The sequence below is a fragment of the Syngnathoides biaculeatus genome, chromosome 3, assembly GCF_019802595.1.
Source record: "Syngnathoides biaculeatus isolate LvHL_M chromosome 3, ASM1980259v1, whole genome shotgun sequence".
In the NCBI taxonomy this organism is placed as follows: domain Eukaryota; kingdom Metazoa; phylum Chordata; class Actinopteri; order Syngnathiformes; family Syngnathidae; genus Syngnathoides; species Syngnathoides biaculeatus.
The window spans coordinates 38672095-38690578 of NC_084642.1; the positions used below are offsets into that span (position 1 = coordinate 38672095).

Here is an 18484-nt window from a genome sequence, read left to right on the forward strand (position 1 = left end):
GTGCCCTGCCGAGTTAATGGGTACAGGGCTCGTGCTCGTCTTCGAGTCCCACCTCCAGGCGTGGCTCAAGGAAGGGGGTCCCTGGGGACACGCGTGCAGGCAAGGGAAAACTGAGTCCATTAGTTATACTCATCATAGGGTTTTATGTAGCCATGCTTTGTCTGGTCCCTCACCTAGGACCTTTTTGCCATAGTTGACCCTACCAGATGTACGAAGCCCCAGATAACTACGCTCCTAGTGTCATTGGGACACACAAACCCCTCCACCACAGTAATGTGACAGGTCAAGAAGTGGGAGTTCACTTCCAAGTGTGAAAATTGTTAGTCGTTCATTGTGTTGTATTTGTAAATATGATTATTTTGATGTAAAAAAAAAATGTGTTATGTGCAAAAAAGGTTTACTGTCAAAGTCAAAGTTAAACTTGAAATGCATCCTTTCACAAAAAGGTAATTTTCTGTTTTTTTGTCGCCAGAGGCTAAATTCTGGGCTTGTATTAACCAGGTTCCCCAAAACATGATTCTTTTTCTTTGTCTACGGTAACTGTAGTCAGCACACTCTCTCATTTCATTGTAGGGTGGCATTTAATCCCATTGAGTATGAATATTACTTAAAGGAATTATGGAAAAAAAAAACACAAGGGAATCACTCTCCAGTATGGTTGTATTCTATATTTTGCTCAAATTGAAATGGAGTATCTATTCACCTTGAAAACTACTACAAAATGAAAGTAAAATGATTTGAATGAAAACATTCTAGCAAAATAGTCTACATAATGGAATGCATTATATGTAAAGATGAATGATTGACTGAGTTTGACTTTCTCTGTTTTGAACACTCACTGATTGCCCCCAAAATTGTAGGGGCACTTCAAAAGGTGAGAGTGGACTGCCTGCCTCCTCCTCCTCTCATTCAGCCTACATAGCAGCATATAGCCGCAGGCCAGGGAGAGGGAAGTGACTTTCATCAATGCTTGATGAGTTGTTTATTTTTACAGACATTCGTTGCACACATGACAAGAGACGAGGAGGAAAACACCCACCAAAATGAGATTCACTTACACCTAAACATAGGGAATGGAAACCTCTAAATTCCCGGTTGTTTGAAACTGTTGCTTTCCCAATTTTTATTTTGTGACAAAAGAAATTTTTATGTAGACACATACTCTACAATGCAATGATATAATCAAATTTTTCTGAAAATGAAAAATGAGCCTCCAAAAATCTGGGGAAAAGTTCTATGGACCGATGGGACAAAGAGTAAACCAAGGAGTGTCTAACTCATTTTTGTCCCAGAACATTTTGTAATTCTAGTATCACTCAGATGTCCGTTATGAGTTGAAGCTATATTCTGAAAACCTAAGCAACTGCTTTTGGAGAGCGCGATTAATTGCACAGTGAAATGATGAAGAAGCACAAAAATGCAAAGTTACAAAGTAATTTTGTCATTGGTGAATATGGTATGACTCCTTCTTCTTACTGCATGGCTCCAAATCAGTCCATCGAACATTCATAAGCTCCAAAATTGCATTTCTGAATAGAAAATACAATGTGTAATGATTCGTTTTGTCTGTGGCATTTCAAAAATGAAAAATGAGGAGAGCAGTCCTCCATGCTTCCTCAAATTTTGCCTACCCTTCGCTGGCACAGCTGAGCTTGCCAATTTGCACCTGCCTTTCAGACCCTGTTATTTATCCATCGATCCATCCATCCATTTTCCGAGCCGCTTATCCTCACAAGAGTCGTGGCAGTGCTGGAGCCTATCTCGGGTGTCAAAGGGGAGGAGGCAGGGTATACCCTCAACTGGCTACCAGCCAATCACAGGCCACATCCAGAAGAAAAAGCTGCACCCACAATCACACCTGGGGGCAATTTAGAGTGTTCAATTAATGTTGCATGTTTTTGTGATGTGGGAGGAAACCGGAGTGCCCAGAGAAAAAAAACACACGGGCAAAAGGTAGAAAATGCAAACTCCACACAGGGAGGGCTAGGATTGAACCTGGGTCCTCAGAACTGTGAGGCCAACGCTTTCCAGCTGAACCACCGTGCTGCCCCCTGTTATTTAAATATACAAAATCAGAGATCGCACTTCGTTTCAATTTTTATAGATTGCATTGCTTGTGCTAAATTAATTAATTTGCAAAAACTCCTCCTAGTGCAAAAAATATACTGCTCTGCATTTTGCGCATTTAGCAAATCCATTCCTTTTTGGGCCCAGTTAATAGATCAGCTTTGGACATCTGTTTGCATGAGCAATGAAGTTTGTGCCCTTTAGTAAATCAGGCTTTAAATGTGTTCATTAAATGTCCACTATGGCAGTAAAAAACAGTTCACTCATGAGTTTGGGTCATCAAATGTGTGCTCTTGCAATTGAAGGTACTTTCATTGTAAATTATGACATAATTACATTCAGTAAATGCTAACATAGGGTAAAGCAAGGGGGTCAAATTCATTTTGTCACAGGCCACATTGCCGTTACGGTTTCCCTCAAAGGGCCATTATGACTGAGAAACAATAGAAATCTTTAATAGCCTCATCATAATAGAGACAGAATTTATGAACGAGTTTTGGAATCAGAAATCAAGAGAAATTATTTTTTTCAATTATTGTTCATGTTTGGTAGGAAATAAATAGTTATTATATCTTAAAGTTATTATTTATGATATATGACAATTTAAATTTTGGTACAAATTTTTCACAAGACTCATGGAAGTTGACAGATGATTCGTCTTTGCGGGCCACATAAAATCATTTGGTGAGCCATATTCGCCACCTGGGCCTTGAATTTGAGATTTGTGTGGTAAAGGAAAGAATGCACAGTAGGTGTCTTCTGACCTGCATGAAGTTTTGAATAACGTCAATATCTGAGAGGCCTGAGTGCAGTTCCTTTGGTGTTTCTGGATGGTGACCTATGGCCATCAGCTAAACGAGGCAGCTCACCCACCATTTTAGAAAGAATTGTCTTACAAGTATAGGGTTGATCTTCAACTATGATCCCCCCACACTGGAAATGGAGCAAAGACACAACCAGTGTCATACAAGGAACAAGGCATTGAATGGAGTGACGCAACCTTTAACAAATTTTCAATGTATGGGCACTTGGTCAATTTAGCTAATTTTAACAAAACATTTTATCAAGGTTAACCAGTGAACCCCACGCCATCATCACCATCTCAAAAGAGGACAGGTTGTCTACAATTAAACTCTTGCTCAATGACGTTCCCTTCCCTTCATTTTGTTTTGCTTCACTACCTTGCTCTTTCTGCTTACACAACAGAGAAAAAAAATGGTACACGGTCATACCTCAGGGATTATAAGATTATCATTTTAAAGCCACTTTTCTAGTGAGACAGAGCACTGGGAGTCATCTGCAGTCCTGAATACACAACATGATGACCACGCAGAGAGGCATTAAAAATATGCTTTTACTAAACATGCTAACGACAATTGTTTTTTTTTAAAGTGGAATATAAGATCAAGATAGATAAAGACATTACACTTGTCTTCATTTATTTGTTAAACTTTTCACCTCGTTTAAAACGTGAAAACAGGTTAGAAAAATAGAGACCAAAGCAACTGGTGCTATGTAAATTAAAAACCTTTTGTGGTTAATTTAAGTGGGTGTCCAAGATTTAACCTAACTAAGAGGATTAAAAAAAGATACAGATTGAAATAGCAATTTCTACTAATCATTTTTCTATACTTCTGGTACTCTGTAGGGTAAGTGGCAAGGATTTATGTAAAAACCCACCAATTAGCCATTCGTGGGTAGATTTCACAGGTCAATTTCAGTAATGTAAGGTGACTTGGCATTTTGGTGGTTGAGTTACGTATAGTAGGTGTTTTCAAAGGTGTAGTATGATGATCAGACAGAGTACATTTTTGCCCTTTGCCCATTCGCGGCACTGCTTATTCTCAGATTTTCCTCTCAGTTTTTTGTTTGTTTTTTCATAATGTACCACATTTTCACATCCTTAAGGTGCACTTAAAAGTCTGAACGTCACCCCTAAATAGACGGGGCGCCTTATAATGTGCCACACCTATGGTGCACTGGCACTCCAAGGCAGTGAGGAACAATTGCAATTTTACATTTGTAACCAGAAGAAGCTTATATTGCCCCACACACTGGCAGTGTAGGCAGATGTTTTTCGCACTCCCGGTGCCACATCAAACTTGAATTTATCACACCACAGCAAACAGAAGAGCATAACTATCAAATAATAAAACACATAAAACAATGACTGAAGAAATAATTGACTCAACACATGCACTTGAAACACTATTTACATCCTTCCAGCATGCTTTGCGGCACTACGGACCACCTCTTCCTATTAATATATGATTCTACAGCACTTTTATGGTGAAATTGGAGACCAAAGTTGAAGTCGGTTCCCCCATCCCCAAAACGTATGAATCGAAATTACCCATAGTTGTGAATGTGAGTGGAAATTGGTGTCTGTGAAATTATGTGCCCTGCGACTTGGTTGTTCAGGGTGTTACCCTCCTCTGGCTTGATGACAGCTGAGATGAAATCCAACACACTTGCGACCCAAGTGCGGAGAAATGGTCCAGAAAACGGATGGATCGGTGGGTGTAAAGTTTTTAATCTACTTATGGTATAATCTTCCAACAACAAATTGTGGCAACTAACTCCATGAGCCACAATGGCTGATGAGGATAAACGTCAACGTGAAGTCCTTGTGATAGATGAGCTGCTATCTATTCCCCCTGACTTTGGACGAGAGGTGAGGAACATCCTGGAATAGACATCAGACAATTAAAGGTCAAGTGTCATCCCGATAAACATTCTACAATGGATATTGGAATGAAAAATACATATAACATTATTCACTTCAATGTCTATACAAAAAAATAAACATGAGCGGAGGGCGCGTCATCCATGCGCAAAGTTGCGGAAGCGTCATTCGACGACATCCAAGTGGTCGCCATATTGGCTGCATACCCTGTCCGTGACGTCACCCCGGACATTCGCCATTGAAAACACGTGGTGGACCCTACTATGGGAAACGAACACGCCCCTTCTGACACGGAAATTCTTTTCTAAGAAGAGAACATTACACAACCGAGTGAAGTTACCAGGGCAATATTACCCTATTTTTTTGAGCCAGATTCAGATGATATGCGATCACGGCCAAACCGCCTCCCCGTCCAATCCACTTCCGCGGTGGAGATGAGTCATTGCAGTCTCAACAATGCTGCCGATAGTGCCACACTCAGCCGCGTGCCACCCCGGCCTTTGTTCATTTTCGGCGCAGAGGTGGCTTATCATGGCGCCGATAATTGTTGTTCATAGCTGCCGCTGTCCGCGATGAACAACACCACCAATCCGGGGAGCTTTACAGCATTGTCAGCACCGTTGTTCAGAGCCGCCGCCGTCCGCGAGCCCGACACGCACCCTTTACCATAGCCGTGACCGGCAGCCGGGGTGGCTCATGAAGTGCTTATCGCGGAGCCGAGCCGGGCTGCTTTTACAGCATTGTCGTTGCACGTGGCTGAGTGCGGCATTGTCATCGGCGTTGTTCATAGCTGCTGCCGTGCGCGAGCCGACACGGCAGCCTTCACCGGCGAGTCCGACACCGTCCGACGCGCACATCGACACATTTAGTACGCCTATCATACGTATGCGGATCTTTTGTTATGTTATAAGAGACCGATTACGTGGTCCGCCACAAACTATTTTTTTTTTTTTATTATCTGTATCCACACCTACCTGTCATTTGGAACCCACGAAGGTCTCATCCTCTGCACCCGTGCAATCCATTTTTCACGACAAACCGGTCTTTTGCAAACTTATGAAGGGTAAATTCATCCCCCCGAGTGTTCAAGCAATGTCAGGCAATGCAACGAGCCGGCATTTTGGCTAACACGAAGGAACAACAAGCTACCTTCCAGGAGGTAAAAGTAATATAAACAAACGAGTCCACTTGAGGGCGGTCCTGCTATGTACGTCCCTCCCTGCCTCTTCTCAAAAACAAATTCCTCGAGAGCATCTTCATGGCGGGATTTACAAAAAGCTCAATATGTCAAAATCATGTTTTGTGGTGAAAAAACGCATCAAGATCATGCATTTTATGACAGTGGCCATTTAAAGAGCACACATAGTCAAAAATAATTAACAACTATGGGAACTTTGATTCGTCAGTGATTTGAACATGTTTTTTTTTTTTTTTTTTTTTTTTTTTTTTAAATGTGGGAGGAATGCTCACGAGATCAAAAAATATTTTTCTCCAACTTTGGTCTGTAAAATGACAGGTTTCTATGTTTTCCTTCAAAATATATATGGCTAAATCTCACAGGAGTGGATTCTTTCCAGAATGTCAACAGGATCTCAATAACAACCAGGCATGTCTGCATGTCGTTGTACTGTGTGGTACCACTTTAGCTTCATTCGCTTTGCTTTTGATAATTTTTTTAGTCGTGCAAAATCCATGCAAAAAAGTGTTTTGTTTTTTAATACATGAAGTGAATCCGATGAGAAGATGCATCAAATGCTAAGTGCTTTGTAAACAACAATAACAGTATTGTGGAATATTTTCCGCACAGTATGTCGGTGGTAAATTGTCGATGTTTGGGAGAATTTGGAGTTTTTTGGGAGTTTGCATAGCAAGGAACGAGATCCTAATAGACAACATGATGTTACTGCAAATTAGTTCCCTTCCTTTATGACCTTGCAGTTGAAGGGGACAAATTTTGCAGTAACATCATGTTGTCGATAAGGATTTCATTCATTGCTATGCAAACTCCCAAAAAAGTCAAAATTTTGACCTTGGAGTTTTTAGGGTAATTAAATGCAGCCCTATGGGGGCACAAACCAGTGCAATCTGTAGGCCGGTCCTAAGTCTGGATAGTAGTGGTAGGGGGGAGTGTAGCTCGACAGCGTAGGATGGTGGTGTGTAGGATGAGTCTGGTGGTGGGTTGGAAGATTAAGAAGACAAAGGTAGAGCAGAGAATCAGGTGGTGGAAGCTGAGAAAGGAAGAATGTTGTGCGGCCTTTCAGAAAGAGGTGAGACAGGCTCTCAATGGACAGTAGAAGGTCCCGGAAGACTGGACTAGTCCAGCCAAGGTGATCAGAGAGACAGGCAGGAGAGGACTTGGTGTGTCTTCTGGTAGGAAAGGGGAGAAGGAGACTTGGTGGTGGAACCCCAAAATACAGGAAGTCATACAAGGAAAGAGATTAGCGAAGAAGAAGTGGGACACTGAGAAGACTCAGGAGACGTGAAAGTAGTACATTGAGATGTGATGTAGGACAAAGATACAGGTGGCAAAGACTCAACGAGAGCCATATGACGACATGTACACCAGGTTCTACACAAAAGAAGGAGAAAAGGATCTCTACAGGTTGGCCAGACAGAGGGATAGAGATTGGGATGGATGTGCAGCAGGTCAGGGTGATTAAGGATAGAGATGGAAATGTGTTGACTGGGGCCAGCAGTGTGCTAAGTAGATGGAAAGAATACTTTGAGAACTTTGTACACAGAAGATGACAGAGAAGGAAGAGTAGAAGAGGCAAGTGTGAAGAACCAAGAAGTGGCAATGACTAGTAAGGGGGGAAGTTAGAAAAGCACGACAAAGAATGAAAAATGGAAAGGCAGTTGGTCCTGATGACATACCAGTGGAGATATGGAAGCAATTTGGAGGGATGGCTGTGGAGTTTTTGACCAACTTATTCAACAGAATACTAGCGGGTGAAAAGATGCCAGAGGAAAAGTGTACTTGTTCCCATTTTTAAGAACAAAGCCGATGTTCAGAGCTGTGGGGATTATAGAGGAATCAAGTTGATGAGCCACACAATGACGTTATGGGAAAGAGTAGTGGGGGCTAGACTCAGGACAGAAGTAAGCATCTGCAAGGAACAGTATGGTTTCATGCCTAGAAAGAGTACCATAGATGCATTATTTGCCTTGAGGATGCCAGTGGAAAAGTACAGAGAAGGTCAGAAGGAGCTACATTGTCTCTCTGGATCTACAGAAGGCCTATGACAGTGTACCAAGAGAGGAACTGTGGTACTGCATGCTTAAGTCTGGTGTGGCAGAGAAATATGTTAGATTAGTACAGGACATGTATGATGGCAGCAGAACAATGGTGAGGTATGCCTTAGGTGTGTCAGAAGAATTTAAGGTGGAGGTGGGACTGCATCAAGGATCAGCTCTGAACCCCTGTCTGTTCGCTGTGGTAATGGATAGGCTGACAGATGAGGTTAGACTGGATTCCTCTTTGACCATGATGTTTGCAGGTGATACTGTGATGAGCAGTGAAAGCAGGGAGCAGGCGAAGGAACAGTTAGAAAGATGGACACATGCATTGGAAATGAGAGGAATGAAGATTAGCCAAAGTAAAACAGAATATATGTGCATGAATGAGAAAGGTGGAGGGGGAAGAGTGAGGCTACGGGGAGAAGAGATAGCGAGGATGGAGGACTTCAAATATTTAGGGTCAACAATCCAGAGCAATAGTGAGAGTGGTAAGGAAGTGAAAAAACGGGTCCAAAAAGGTTGGAACAGCTGGCTGAAGGTGTCTGGTTTGTTATGTGACAGAAGAGTCTCTGCTAGGATGAAGGGCAAAGTTTAAAAAACAGTGGTGAGGCCGGTCATGATGTATGGATTAGAGATGGTGGCACTGAAGAAGCAATAGGAAGCAGAACTGGAGGTAGCAGAAATGAAGATGTTGAAGTTCTTGCTCAGAGTGAGCAGGTTAGATAGAATTAGAAATGAGCTCATTAGAGGTACAGCCAAAGTTGGATGACTTGGACACAAGGTTAGAGAGAGCAGACTTTGATGGTTTGGACATGTTTAGAGGCGAGAGAGTGAGTATATTGGTAGAAGGGTGCTGAGGATGGAGCTGCCAGGAAAAAGAGCGAGAGGAAGACCAAAGACAAGGTTGATGGATGTGGTGAGGGACAACATGAGGGCAGTTGGTTTTAGAGAGGAAGATGCTTAAGATAGGCTAAAATGGAAAAAGATGACATGCTGTGGCAACCCCTAACGGGACAAGCTGAAAGGAAATGAAGAAAATTAAGAAGTTTTTAGGGTAATTGACCTTTAAAGCTTCCATTAAATAAATTCTAAAAACACTGCTGCATCCTCACAGTACAAATGACGACAAAGCTCCTTTTTACAGGGATTGCATTAACATTATTAATCTGAGAAGACTCAGTCCTGTGCAAAGTGGATATCGACGACACCAAGAGGGATGAATTAAAAAGGCGACAAGGTTATGATTTGGTTGCTAATACAACTAAAGTTGGGTGAGGATCCATCTTTAGTTAATATTTAATAGTGGTCATATACAATGATGATGTGCCACTGAATGTTTACTTTCATGACAATACAATGCACAAATGCCGCTACAAATTTCAAAGTGGACTATTAGTGGTAGGAGCATACAGCACGTGACACAGTGACACTGAAGACTAATTGTCAGTATAAACATGGCATATGAGTCTACATTTTCATTTTCAAGTAGTTTTTTTAAATATAAACTTTTCTAAAATTGTTCTGACTGTACTGGGGTTCAAATCCCGGCCCTGCCTGTGTGGAGTTTGCATGTTGTCCCTGTACCTGCCGTGGGTTTTCTCCGTGCACTCCGGTTTCCTCCCACATCCCAAAAACATCCATTAATTGGAGTCTCTACATTGCCCCTAGGTGTGATTGTGAGTGCGACCTGATGTAAGATTGTCTCCAGCACTCCCATGACCCCTGTGAGGATAAGCGGCTCAGAAAATGTGTGTATGTATATATATATATATATATATATATATATATATATATATTATATATATATATATATATATATATATATATATATATACATACATACACACACAGTGAAGAAAATAAGTATTTCAACACCGTGCTATATTGCAAGTTCTCCCACTTAAAAATCATGGAGGGGTTTGAAATTTTCATCGTAGGTGTATGCCCACTGTGAGAGAGATAATCTAAAAAGAAAAAATGAAGAAATCACAATGTATGATTTTTAATGATTTATTTGTGTGATATAGCTGGAAATAAGTATTTGAACACCTGTCTATCAGCTAGTCCGCCTTTTAAAAGTCCACCTCCACTCCATGTATTATGCTGACTCAGATGCACCTGTGTGAGGTCTTTAGCTGCATAAAGACACCTGTCCACCCCATGCAATCACGAAGACTCAGACTTGTAACATGGCCGAAATCAAAGAGATGTCCAAAGACACCAGAGACAAAATTGTACAACTCAACACGAATGGAAAGGGCTTCGGAGAAATAGCCAAGCAGCTTGGTGAAAAAAGGTCCACAGTTGGAGCACTCATGAGAGAATGGAAGAAGCAAAATATGGCGGTCAGTCTCAATCAGAGTGGAGCCCCATGCAAGATATCACCTCGTGGGGTCTCAATGATCCTTAGAAAGGTGAGGAATCAGCCCAAGACTACACGACAGGCCTTGGTCAATGACCTGAAAAGAGCTGGGACCACCGTTTCCAAGGTTGGTAATACACTAAGATGTCATGGTTTGAAATCATGCATGGCACTGAAGGTTCCCCTGCTAAATCCAGCACATATCAAGGCCCGTCTTAAGTTTGCCAATGACCACTTGGATGATACAGAGGAGTCATGGGAGAAAGTTGTGTGGTCAGATGTGTCCAAAATTGAACTTTTTGGTCATAATTCCATCCCAAGAACACCATCCCTACTGTGAAGCATGGGGTGGTAGTATCATGCTTTGTGGGTGTTTTTCTGCACATGGGACAGGACGACTGCGCTGTATTAAGGAGAGGATGACTGCGGCCATGTATTGTGAGATTTTGGGGAACAACCTCTTTCCCTCAGTCAGAGCATTGAAGATGGATCGTGGTCGAGTCTTTCAACGTGGCAATGACCCGAAGCACACAGCCAGGAAAACCAGAGTGGCTCCGTAATAACCATAACAAGGTTCTGGCGTGGCCTAGCCAGTCTCCAGACCTTAAACCCAATAGTAACTCTTTGGAAGGAGCTGAAACTCCGTGTTTCTCAGGGACAGCCCAGAAACCCGTTTAATCTCGAGAAGATCTGTGTTGAGGAGTGGGCCAAAATCCCTCCTGCAGTGTGTGCAAACCTGGTGAACAACTACAGAAAACGTTTGACCTCTGTAATTCCAAACAAAGGCTACTGTTCCAAATATTAACATTGTTTTTCTCAGGTATTCAAATACTTATTTGCAACTGTATCACACAAATAAATCGTTAAGAAAATCATACATTGTGATTTCTGGATTTTTGTTTTTAGATTATCTCTCACAGTGGACATGCACCTACGATGAACATTTCAGACCCCTCTATGATTTCTAAGTGGGAGAACTTGGAATATAGAAGGGTGTTAAAACACTCATTTTCTTCACTGTATATTTATATAAATGCTCATTGTTCTACCCTAAGCTCATTAAATGTGCTCATGGGCCTTGTTGCTGCTTCCCAAATAAACATTTTTCCATAGCGTTATTATAAACGGAAAATTTGCCCTGAGCCAAATCCTAGCTTACCGCCTCATCAACTTCACTCTGCCGACCGATCATTTTGACATTCTGATGTCTATTGAACAGACAGCCCCAATAATTCCTCTTGACAAATAGCATCATATGTAGCACCCAAAGTCATAAATAACGCAATGGAGAAGAAGACATAACACAAGCCAAGGTGGACTTAAGGTTATGACATTCAAAGACAGAATAAAGATAAAGTCTGTATACCAGAGGATTTGACTTCCAGTTTGTGTCAGCTGTTGGAGGGCATATATTTAAATAAAAAAAGACAAATATTTAGCATTAATTGGACACGTGAATGGTAGTTTGTTTATATGTGTCCTACAAGTGACTGGCAACCACCTCAGCTACTCAGCCTAGTTGAGGCTCCAGCACCCTGGCGACCCTAGTGAGGATTAGCGGACTGGAAAAATTAATTTAGATTTTGACATTCATCACATCCTTTACATGCACACATTAATTGGACACTCTTAATTAGCCCTTGGTGTGATTGTGAGTGTGATTGTTGTCTGTCTCCATGTGCCCTGTGATTGGCTGGCAACCAGTTCAGGGTTTACCCTGACAGGTGGGATAGGCTCCAGCTCTCCCATCGCCCTCATGAGGATAAGTGGCTCAGAGAATGGATGGATGAAGATATTTATAGCTGGTGACATTGAAGCCATGTGGCAAAATATGTGGAATGTTGAGCCCGGAGTTGTAATATTCCAAATGTGGCAAGAACATTACCTCACCCATGGAAGGAAGTACTTTAAAATATATTTAACATGACTTGTGCCCTCAGAGGAACGATACATGTATGCTGCATGGGTAACTTGAAATTTAACAGAGGTAGATAGGCTCTATTTTGGTCGATTGCACATCTGGGGTAGTGTGTAAATGCTGGCGTGTCTTGGTTTTCATCGAAAGCTCACTGTGTATGTTTAAAAATTTGATAGATTGGTTTGCAGCAAGCTGGGCACTGCAGCGCAGCGAGGGAGTGTCTGTGGACATGTCTTCGAAACTGTTGTTGGACCACATTTAAAGGACATGAGAGGAGCTGTTTTCATTGATGATGACTGAAGTCAAGTGTAAAAACACAGTGGCACACAATTGTACTGGTCGCTATGATTTATTCCACATTACGTAGCTTTGTTTCTCTATCAATATGAGCCACGTAAAGTGACTGGCAGAACGATTAAATATTCTTCCACTAGATGCAATTGAACCTGCTCACTTTTGTGACATTTTTGTTTATTCCTGTTGGGAAACTGCTTTAAGGCACCTCACAATCATTCTAAACGTACTAAAAGCAAAAGTAATGTGAAGTCTAGACCACAAAGTGAAACTTTTCTCATGCAATCCTTTGTTACAATGACAGCTCAAAAACAATTTATTTCAGGGAGAGAATTTCAAGTGTCCCAGGAATTTATGTCCTCCCGTCTCTCAGACGCTTTGAAGCCACTTGTAAGAAAAAACTCAAGGTAAATATTTGAATTTCAGGATATTCGTGGTGACCTTCTAAATAGCCAATTACAGGCAAATTACCACATTTGTGAAAAAAATCTTGATGCAATTACGGTGGCACAAGAACCACATGTGCAGTCAGGGTGTGGTGTCTTACCTTGCGGAGAAGGACATGATAGTGGACACTCAACGAAGCAGCTACGCACTCTTCGGTTGTCTTATCAGTGGTGGCAAACGGCGCGGCTCAGATACGCTTTCCATCCCAACTGATTGCATCGGATTTGGCAGCTTTCCATGACAGCTTTCTCTCTGTGCCAGCGTCATCCAGACCGCGTTCAAAAACCTTAAACTCCTGCCGCTTCCAGATTTCAACGGCCTTGTTAAAAATAAATAAATAAATAAATATATATATATATATATATATATATATATATATATATATAATTATCTATTATATTTCGAAATTATTCTATTTGAATGAATAAAGCTCGCACACAAAAGTCGAGACTTCCATTTGGGAGTTTCACTTCCTTGAAAATGCCTTTCTTCTCAATTAAAGTGGACTTAAGGACAACTTACTTAAAATCTACTTATCAATGTCTCTTTTCTTCATTCATTAGTCCAAACTAGACTGAAGGGGGGTGGGGGGGTACTGCCGGAAGCATAGAGCACTGCTCCAGCAACATGTAAGTTCTGTCCGAGTATGCGGCTGTATGCCTCTCTCTCTCTCTCCTCTCTCTCTCTCTCTCCTCTCTCCACCTGAGCGCAACATTCCTGACTCTCCCCTCCAATCATAGCTGAGCGCTCTTCTCCTTTCTCTTGGCTGCAGTCATATACACTGTATTACAGTGTTTATGCTCAGAGTATTATGTATCAGAGGCAGCAAAAGTACCAACCCTCTGTCCTTAAATATATGTAAAAGGATATTTTTAAAGTACAGACTGATCAATTCAACAGTAAAATTCAAAAGGATTCTTTCTTTTGGCAAATATTGTTATGTACCATCTGCCTTCGTACTCAATTATGTAACATATAAAGACATGGAGCGCTGCCTTTTTGGTATCTTTATTGAACGCCTGTGTGTGGCTGACAACATACTGAGTGCAATGTTTTTACATCCGTCTCCATCACTCACTACTTTACTTCACTTCTGTTTATCAGTACATGACGTTCCCCTTTTCCTTGGAATTCAAGTTCATCTGCACATACATTTATTATTTTTCCTTTCTGTCTAACAATGTGACCCTCTAACTGTCTCACAACACAAATGACATTTTCTTACAACCATGAACTTTTTCCTTAGAACCCATATGTTTTTATTTATCTCACCATAAAATCAGAAACCTCTCAGGTATCTTTTTAACCCTTTGGTTATCTAACTCCTGTGTTCCCTCTGGTGGTGTTAGAGCGTAAGTTTTGTTAGTGTCAACATTTTTGTTCATTTCATTTTCTTCCCTTTCAGATATTGTTACTTGTCCACAGTGTCCATCTTTGATCTCATTGGTCACATATTTCTTTATGTGTTCTGATAAAGAGCTCCAGTTGGTGACTGAACTATGACCTACTTTTCACTTTTGCCCACAACCTTGTGTAGTGTTGCATTAAATGGTGATGTAGACATGTCCATTCTATCTTGTTGAACCAGTACTGTGTCTCCTGTGTCCACTTTTGAGTACTGAGCTCCTCTTTACTCATCTCCCTACGTCTTTGCTTTTCCTTTCTGTTCAGCGTCTCTGTTGCGTACATCCAAAGCAGTAGTTTTTGACTCTCAAATATCTGAGATTCCCCATTATTTTCCGGTTAAATAGGAGTTCTACTGGATTCTTTCCTGCTGTTGGATGTTCAATAATACGAAAAGTGGTATCATATTTTTTCGAGTTCAAGTTTCCAGTCAAGTCTCTCAGCTTGTGCAATCCTGATCCTTTTCAATAGTGATACGTTTTGGCGTTCAACTTCTCTATTGTCTTGAGCCCATTTTGGTGTAGTTTTCACATGTTTGATTCCATTGTCTTCACAATATTGTCTGAACAATTCAGATTTGAACTGTGGTCATTGGTCTGACCTAATGGTAACTGGAAGTCCATGTCTACTGAACATAGTAAATGGAGTCAATCGCTTTTTCAGTTGTTGATGTCATCAAATCATACTCAAAGTAGCGACTGTAGTAAATCTGAGGTTTTTCTGGCAATATTATGTGATTACCTGTGATTACTATGCGATTAAAACTATGTATCCTATCACACGCAGTTCATTTGTGATGGGTACATAAGCTTTGCATTTTTCAAAATGTCCGTTTTCACTTTTCGTACATATTTCATACATACAGACCAGCTCTGAATCAGTGATAAAGGTTTGTTCAGAGTTGCATTTACTTCAATTAATCTCATACTTTTCTGATTCATGTGTGTGTGTCTGTTTTGGTGCTGTGTCTCACAACAATCTTGACAATGAATAGGCAATGTTTTGTTGGCCAATACGTCGATCGCACGCACATAAAGGGGGGTTCAGCAAACTGGCCTACTATTTACGGTCTCTGTTTTGCTTTCTCCACGGCAGTCATGACAATTTCGTCTACTGTAGGAATGGAGCATCTTTCCCTGACTATTACCTCGTTATGCTTTCTCATGTTTAAGCACATTCTAACGTCTTTGTCACATTTCTTTGGGAGACCAGGATTTACCCATGGTCTCGGTCCTTCTACACATTTTACAATGTCCATGTCAATCAGTGACTTGTAGCACAGCCACTCAAAATTAATCGTGCCTTGGGCTAATGACGTGAAGACACTACAGTACTAGCTGCCTCCTACTTATGCCTCCCCAGAGGCTGACCCCGAGCTGCCTCATGCTTATGTCCCGGTGGTGCTTGATCAGCAGTAGCAGTAGAGCTGCCACTTCTTGACCACTTGACCTGACTTGAGCATTCATATGAGACAACCTGTATTACCATAAATCAACACTAGGTTCAAAATAGTGGAAATAGGAGGTGGGGCTGCTTGACAGTGGTCTTTATAAAGTTATGTTTTACTGTTTATATTACAGATGTACAGGAAAAGCTTGGCTTTTAAACTTGCATTACTCTTCAGAATAAATAATAAATCTTAATTGGGTTAATGTTTATTTTCGTTATTTTCAGGTCATGGCAAAAACATTTGTTCCATACTTTGTATTTTGTCATACTTTATTTATTATGTGTATTATTTATACTTCATTCTTGTTTGTAAAATATTGTACTTTCAGAGAAGGTTTTTTTAAAATTCCATCCTGCTCTTTTGTTTCAAACCCATGATGTTATTTCGCTATACACTTTGTCAAAGTGTACAAATTTAAAAAATGTTGAAATGAAAATTCTGACACACAAAAGTACCAAAAATTGGTACCATTTAGAATCGAGAATCCAGAATGGTGTTGAAGCAGAGTTGAAGTCCATGAATTGGATCCTCGGATAGATTCCCACGCTGTTGAGATGATCAAGGATGAAGTGCAGACCCTTGTTGAATGCATCATCCGCAGACCTGTTAGCTCAGTATCATCATCCTCATCATCATCTTTTGATTGGTTGATCAGCGCTAAGAACTTTTACAACATCACCCAGATTGTTGTAAGAGCAAAAGCCAGCATCTGTGATGGTATGTGGGTTTATTAGTGCCCAAGGGATGAGTAACTTGCACATCTGTAGAAGCACCATTGTTGTTGAAAGTTCCAAAAAGGTTTTGGGACATTATATGGTGCCATCCAAGCAACGTCCTTTTCAGGGCTGTTCCTGCTTATTTCAGCAAAACAATGCTACATTCTGTATGTGTTCCAACAGCGTGGCTTTGGAAGAAGAGTGCGTGACTACTTAACTGGCTTGAAAATTTGTGACACATTATGAAGTGCAAATATAACGACAGAGACCTTGGACTTTTCAAGAAGTGAAGTTGTATATTAACCAAGAACGGGAAAGAATTCCATCTATAAAGCAGTTCCTGAATGCATAATCAGTTTTTTAAAAGCAAAGGTAAAGTAACACAGGGGTAAATGTGTCCTGTCCCAGATTTATTTGAATGTGTTGCAAGCATCAAATTCAAAATGTATAAATATTTGCCTCAAAAACACAGAGCAGTTTGAACATGAAATATACAGTATTGTCTTTATAGTGTATTCAATTGACTATAGATTGAAAAGCATGTTCAAATCATTGTATGTATTCTGTTTTTGCTTAGATTTTATACAATGTCTCGAAGCGCCTTGGTGAAGGACTGATTCACACATCTGCCTCATAGTTTTGAGAAGTGCGGTTCAAATCCCGGCCTCCTCTGTGTGGAGTTTGCATGTTTGCCCTGTGCCTGTGTTGTTTTTTTCCGGATACTCCAGTTTACTTCCACATCCCCAAAAAATCCATAGTAGGTTGATTGAAGATTCAAAATTGCCCATTGCAGAATTAACATGACTGTGAATGGTTGTTTTTATTTATATGTGAACTGCATTGGCTGGCAACCAGTTCAGGTTCTATGCCACTTCCTGCCCATAGTTCACTGGGCAAGGCGCCAGCATGCCAACAACCCGAGTGAGAAGCATTGCAGAAAATGAATGAACATTTCAACCATATTGGCATTGGGGTTCTTCATGGGGTTCCTTCATGCTAACTACAGGTTTCATAAAATGATGCCAAATAATCAATCATTGGTTTCTATTGTTTGGTGTAAGCCAAGAAATTGTTATTCTTTTAATGACGATCACAGCCTTCATTATCAAGACCACTTTTCTAACAATGTCATCTCTTTCACTCAATTTGTGATTATTGATGCGTTTCAAAGCAGATGATTAAAAACTGGAGAATTTGTATTTGGATGTAATATAATTAATTATCTTGTCACAAAAATGTAATCCACAAACCTCCCCTACACTCCAAAAAAAAACCTCTGAAAACAAATGAGTAAATGGTTTGTACTCTCCAAGTGAATTTGGGATCGGCAAGGTAATCCCTTGTTTTTCAGTTAATTGGGACCAGAGCCATCTGCAAAAAGTGAAAAACAGAGAAGTAGCGGGGCATGTATGTTTATGTGGGTATGTAAAGAGTATTTGTACTTTGCATAGCTGAAACAAAAAGAGGTATTTAGTTAAATCTTTAATTATAAAAATTTGTAAAGTATTAGAAATGTATAAAATAAATATAAATTATAAATCACAATTATATTACTGTACAGTTGCCATTCATCACTTAGAGACTCTTCTGCTCGAGGCACTGACGATGTAGCTTAGTTTTTTTTACCTTTGAGATGGGCTGTTGTTTGTGTGTGTATGTGTATGTGTGTAATGCAGCCCGATGGGGAGACAAGCCAGTGCAATCTTTAAACCGATCCCAAGTCCAGATAAATGCAGAGTGTTGTCCGGTTTAAAACTTGGCCAAACAAATTTGAGTTGATCTAAAGCAGGCATGTCAAACTCAGTTTGGCTCTGGGGTCGGATCCAGACTTTCTGTTCTCAGGTGGGCCGGATCACTAAAAGAATGTCGACTCCAAATATTTAGCTTTGTTTTTTAGTACTAC

The 18484-nt window shown here is 40.7% G+C and overlaps 1 protein-coding gene across 2 annotated transcripts in view; it reads right to left on the reverse strand.

Annotated features, from left to right (window-relative positions):
* adamtsl5 (ADAMTS like 5) overlaps window positions 1–13312 on the reverse strand; it is a 79894-nt gene extending 66582 nt beyond the window's left edge. Inside the window, exons 1-2 of one of the 2 annotated variants that reach the window (XM_061815753.1) lie at window positions 13112–13312; window positions 4648–4753 (exon numbers count right to left, since the gene is read on the reverse strand). In XM_061815753.1, coding sequence (XP_061671737.1) covers window positions 4648–4652 — 5 coding nt within the window. In that variant the 5' untranslated portion in view covers window positions 4653–4753; window positions 13112–13312. The remainder of the gene's footprint in view (window positions 1–4647; window positions 4754–13111) is intronic. The other variant, XM_061815752.1, reaches the window with a different exon arrangement.
* Window positions 13313–18484: the final 5172 nt, after the last annotated feature.